The sequence below is a fragment of the Echinops telfairi genome, unplaced genomic scaffold (genome assembly GCF_000313985.2).
Source record: "Echinops telfairi isolate 266 unplaced genomic scaffold, ASM31398v2 ScPeMD7_6;HRSCAF=24_0, whole genome shotgun sequence".
Lineage (NCBI taxonomy): Eukaryota > Metazoa > Chordata > Mammalia > Afrosoricida > Tenrecidae > Echinops > Echinops telfairi.
Genome location: NW_022103902.1, coordinates 9,246,243 through 9,252,211, shown reverse-complemented (window position 1 = coordinate 9,252,211; position 5,969 = coordinate 9,246,243). Strand labels below are relative to the sequence as shown.

At 40.0% G+C, this 5,969-nt stretch overlaps 1 protein-coding gene across 7 annotated transcripts in view; it reads right to left on the bottom strand.

Moving 5' to 3' along the window:
• Window positions 1–5,969, bottom strand: part of DZIP3 (DAZ interacting zinc finger protein 3) — a 107,950-nt gene that overhangs the window by 48,730 nt on the left and 53,251 nt on the right. For all 7 annotated transcript variants that reach the window (XM_004706463.2, XM_045286172.1, XM_045286173.1 and 4 more), the window contains exon 8: window positions 944–1,058. In XM_004706463.2, the coding sequence (XP_004706520.1) occupies window positions 944–1,058 (115 nt within the window). The remainder of the gene's footprint in view (window positions 1–943; window positions 1,059–5,969) is intronic.

Below are 5,969 nucleotides of genomic sequence, written 5' to 3'. Positions count from 1 at the left end.
TGTTGTTGTTCTAACAGAACCATATTTCTTCATTCAAAGTAAATAATGCATAAGAGTCTCACTCGCCGCTGTGGGGTCAACTCAAACTCACAGTGACTCTGTAGGACAGGGTATAACTGCCCTGGTGGGCTTCCAAGACTGTAACTCCTCACGGGGATAGAAAGCCTCCTCTTCATCCCTTGGAGTCACTGGGCACTGAGAACTACTAAGATTGAGGCTAGCAGTCCAGCATTTAACCCATATGCCAGCAGGAGTCCTAACAATGTACAGGTAGGCCCTAAATTAGAAATACCAAATTTCCTACTGGACATAATTGTGGAGAAACTAAATACAGCTTTATTCAGAACTGTACCTCTCTTCCACATACTAACGCATAATAAGGGACTCCTCTCAAGAACTACTTGCTCTGAACGAATGACTGGGATTTAGGAAAATCGGGGGTACTAAGTTCCCCCAGGATACTTACTGGTAGCACAAGTACTGTGGTGGAATATGCTACACACTGACATTCTGGGGGGGAAAGAGGTTTCAGAAATATGCTTCTAGTGTCCACTGTTGGAAGACGTTTTCCTATTTTAAAATGCTGTTTAACTGTAGGTGCAACAAACTCATCTAGTCTAAGGTAGAGAAGTTCTTAGAGGGATAATGGAATGTCAGAAGATAGGAATGAAAGTAACAGTGGTGCCTCCATGAAAAGAAATATGGGTCAATTTGCTTTCATCCTGGGGCATTTTTACATTTTCCAAGTATTCTGAACAAATCATCTGTTGCTTCACTACATATATAATACAATCAAAGGTTGTTTCTTATATAAAAGACTTGTTTCCAATAAGAATTTGCTTGCTATAGAACATGAGTTAGTATAAATATCAACATTATGAAAGATGATTTTAATTAATCGCAGATGAAAATGCATTAAAATATGTTATTCTTTATTTCTTACCTTAAAAGTTGTAGGTAAATTGTCGTCTTCTGTTGGATCTATGTCAAACCAATAATCACTTGGATCTTCAATTTCATGTAAACTTTTATAAAATTCTAGCAGTCCTCCATTATATCTAAAGGGTATTTTAAAATAAGGTTAGCTTGAGGGACTATTGAATTGGGAAGAACTTATCAATAAAGCAACAACCCAAACCAAAACCAAACCCACTGTTGATGAGAGGATTCTTACCCAGAGTTCCTACACAACAGAGTAGAATTGTTTCCAGATTGCCACCAAGTTCTCCAATGGAGTAGCCGCTGGATTCAAACCACTGACCTTTCAGTTAGCAACTGAGCCCCTGTGCCACCAGGGCTCCTTGTGAAAGGAAAGGAAGGTGATGACAATCTCTGATACGCTACAACCCTACCCACTGCCATCTAGCCAATTCTGACTCATAACCAAGCCAAAACTAAACACACAGCCATTGACTTGATCTCGACTCATGGTGACTCCATAGGACAAGGTAGAACAGGCCAGGTGTGTGTTTCTGGGGCGATAAAACTTTCTGGGAGCAGAAAGCCTCATCTTTCTCCCACAGAACAATTGTTGAGTTTGAACTATGGAGAAACGCAAATACTAAAAATCTTGCTTATGGTAGATTGGAATAAACTACAAGAGGAAAGGGAGGCGGTAGGTTATGGGGTAATGCAGGGCTGGACAAAATTACATGGATTTGTAGAGTTGCTTGGTTTTACTTAGTGTCTTAGGAACGTGAGGAAAGGGAATGACAGGCACTGGTCAGCCAATATTAATTAACTCATGGACACATTTTGAAAGCCAGAGGCTTCTGTGGCCTAATTAAAGAGACTCATCTTCAATCAGAATTAGATTTGTTAAGAACTTAACATATGTAGACAAGACAACTTTGTTTACTGAAAGTGAACAGGAATTGAAACAGTTACTGAAGAAGATGAAAGTCTACAGCCTTCAGTATGGATTACACCTCAAGATAAAACACACTGCCATCACGTAGCTCTTCACTCAGCAGGACCCTAGTAGACAGCACATGACTGCTCCATATGGTTGCCAAGATTATAATCTTTCTGGGGGAAAACAGCCTCAAAGAATGGCTCGTGAGTTTGAACCACCAGGGATCCTCTTCAGGATAAAGAAAAAAATCACAACTGGACTGATAAGCATATAAATGGAAAAAATATTGAAGTTTTTTAGAAACAGAAAGACTTCTCCCAAGTCGTCTCCCCCAAATATATGTTAGACTTAGGACACTGCTTGCAGCTAATGGTAAATGATTGTCAAGTTACCTCCCTGAAGGAAGTCAGCTGCCAGACTATGGTCTGGTCCCACCACAGGTAGGGCCCACCAGACTATGGTCTGGTCCCATCCCTGCTGGCCTACTTCTCCCTAAAGGCTTACGGCCATTAGTCTGGTCCCTGTAGGATGGGTTTACATGCTACTGATAATGGTTTCTATAGTGAGCCAGAGAACAGGTCAAACATCCAAAGTTAGGCTGCCTCCCTGAATTTAGGATCTGCCCATCTTGTCACATGTGTACCCCCATTACCTCCCCTTCCTATTACGTGAATACCCCTAGATCACCCCCTCCCATTACTGTATTACCTATAGCATAACCCTTTCCTATGACATATGTCTTCACCTGTAATTAGGAGGCTTGCATGTCCCCATAGAATATAAAAGCCTTTGTTAGCAATAAATCTCTCTCTCTCCACATGGACCACCAAGTGAGGTTGAGGTTAGCATGCTACCATGAAATGTGTCTGACTCAATTATTTCAATCTCTATCTCTCATGCTCTCTATGACTTTACTGTAATGTTTACTTATTATTGCTGTTCAATTGTGCCTACCAGACCCATGATGATGTGTTAGGGGTTGGTAACCCTGACAGAAGTTTTCAAAGATTTCATTTTATTTGGATCCACAATCAACACCATGGAAGCAGCAGTCAAGAAATTAAATGACATGTTAAAATGGGATTGATCTATTGCAAAATACCTCAGCGTGTTTAAAATGGAAACATTTTAAATGAGAGAGAGAGAGAGATGTCGCTTGGAGGTCTATGGTAAGCTGGATCCTGGCCATGGAATCTGCAATCATCATATGTACTTTCTATATGTTATCAGAAGATATAGTTCCTGGAAAAGCTTGGTGAAATAAAGAGTGGGTGGGAAAGACAGCCACAACAAGATGGATTGGACAGGCTGCACAACTGGCTCCAACATAGCAATGATTGTGCGATGGTTCAGGACCTGGTATTATTTCATTCTGTTACATATAGATAGGGTCCTGATTGTCACTATGAGTCAAGACCAATTCAACAGCATCTGACAATATTTCCTATAAAATAATCTTTATTAATAAGATAGAACAATGAAAAAAAGAAGAAGTATTTCAGATCTCTGACAGGATACTGGTCAACTCAGGATATATTGTCAAAGACAGGAGGGCCTTTAAGATAGCATTTAATGAGACTTCACCTTCTCTCTAATCATCAGAGAGGACTACCCTGAAATCAGTGCCAGGATTCAAAGCATCAAGGTAGAATAATTTTAAAGGAGACCAAACGTACCATCTTGGCAAGACCACTACGATAAAATAAGGGCTTTCAAAGAGTGAAGATGAGCCATGGGATATGAAATAGGGGCTTAACAAGATTTTCCTGGAAACACTGAATTCCTAAATTCCACTGAGCCCTTTTAGCCGGCAAAGGCCTTTTTCTTGCTTGAGGAGCGCAGCCTCCATTTACTCAGGACCAAATGAAGGTAACAGCTGGAATGGATGTCTCCAAAGATGATGCCCTTTCTTCTCAAGCGCCTTCTCTACCTCTGCTCATTACCATCAGACCACTCAATCTAGGATCACGTATCAGAAAAGGACATGTGGGAAGATAGAGTCCCTGTCCAGGAAAAGAAAACTTGCTTATCATTACAATTGCAGAATTTAACTAATATGTACTGGCTGAACATGTGTGAATGTGCACTTTACAAGTATTGAACCAATAAGCAAATAAAAGCCTAAATAAGAAAGTGTTTACTGATAGAAAACAACTCTCCCACATCGTCCTAGTAATTTTCCTAGTAAGGACTAATGAAATCAGCCCTAAGATGCTGCTGAGATGCTCTTCAAAGTCCAAGCACATCAGTGACCCACAGTAAGTGAGGTGGAAATGGTGGGACTTTATTGGCAGTTTATTACTGTGGTCCAAAAGCTCAGGGAGATGGAAGTGTTAGAATGGGTTTCTAATATAAATGATAAAATCCACCATAATCCTATGTTTCCTTGAAAGGTCCAAAGGACACTGCACTCATAAATGTAATAAGTACACAGAAGGAGAAGGGCAGTAGTATCTTACTGAGAAGTCCAATGTGCTTTCCATTGCGCCACAGAGCCCAGTTGGGCAGTAGTACCTTTAAAAAGCTTCATGGCAACACTCCTCTAGAAGCCATGGACAGATGTAAAAAAAAAAAAAAAATGTTACATTACAACTTTCCTTTTTGGACCACAAACAGTGTCAATAATCTGAAAAATGCTTTCTTTTCAATACCTATCAATTAGAAGAATAAAAAGCAATTTTCCTATTTTAGGGGATAGCAGCTGCACACATCCTTTGTCTTAAAATGAGTTGTTTGAGTTGATTTTGACTCACGCTGACCCCAGGTTGTTAGATTAGAACTGTGTACTCTATGGCTTCTTCAATGGCTGATCTTTCAGAAGCAGACCAACAACACTTCCTTCCTAAGGACCTCAAATTGCCAATATTTTTGTTATTAGCTAAGCATGTTAACCATTTGAATCACCCAGGGACTTAGGGCTATGTTAATTCTCCTACTCTGTCACAATATAGACTGAAAGGGTTTTGATCTTCTTGACATTCTGCAATGCATGGCAGTGCCCCAACTTATGAATAACAACATATAAATCAGATGTAGTAGACATGAAATGAGAAGTCTCCTGGATAGTCCAGCATGTCACAAAACATACATGTCAAAAGAGGAGGATGAGAAATCTTAGAAAGAACCAGGGGCCTGTCTCTTAGGTGAGGTTTTTAGGGCTCCAATGTCAGGAACAAGCCAATATCATAGGGCTTACACAAATAAACTTCACCTCATTCACCCCTCAGCTCTCGTCTTACATTATTACAACATGCATTATTTTCCTAAGGAAAGATTCTGATTTCCAAGACCAGAATGTGATGGTTCACAGTATTTTCATTTATATCTCTTTATAATAGTCCATAATTGATTATTTACATGATTGCTTAATGAAGCAAGACCTATATCCTTCATTATACTGTGCACTACATGGGGACAAAACTGCTTTTTGTAAGCCACTATATCGCTGGTGCCTGGAATATGTCAGCTGGCTAGCAAATAAAATGAATATTGTTACGAGAAATGGTTCAGGGTCTCCAGCACTAAAAATGGCTAAGGATCTCCATGTAAGTGAGCATATTATCCATAACCCCCCTGTCCAATTTCATGAACTATAATTAATACGGCTCTTCTAGCCTTAATTCCTTATGTGATCAGCCCAAAATTATAACTCTGGACTATATGCCTGTGGGTATAGTCCCATTTTAGAGGGACACTCTCCGCTATACTAATGAGCTGGGTTAAACCAAGACAAAAGCAAAACCACTGCCATTGAGCTGATGCTGAATCATAGTAAACCTACAGAACAGAGAGAACTGCCCCTATGAGTTTCCAAGACTGTTAGCCATTTACAGGAGTAGAAAGCCTCATCTTTCTCCTGAGGAATGGCTGGTGGTTTTGAACTTCTGGCCTTGAAGACTATAGCCCAATTTGTAACCAATACTGCACCAGAGACAAGATTAAGGTGGGATTAAGACTTGACTTTAGTAGAGGGTGTGAACCAAGTCATACCATTTGTTTCTTTGGGGGCATCTTCGATTTTACCATAATAGAGGGTGTGATTAAGATACTATCCTCTATTTTCCTTGGATGAGGTAAATATACTGGAACCATTGTACACATGAATAAGGAGGAC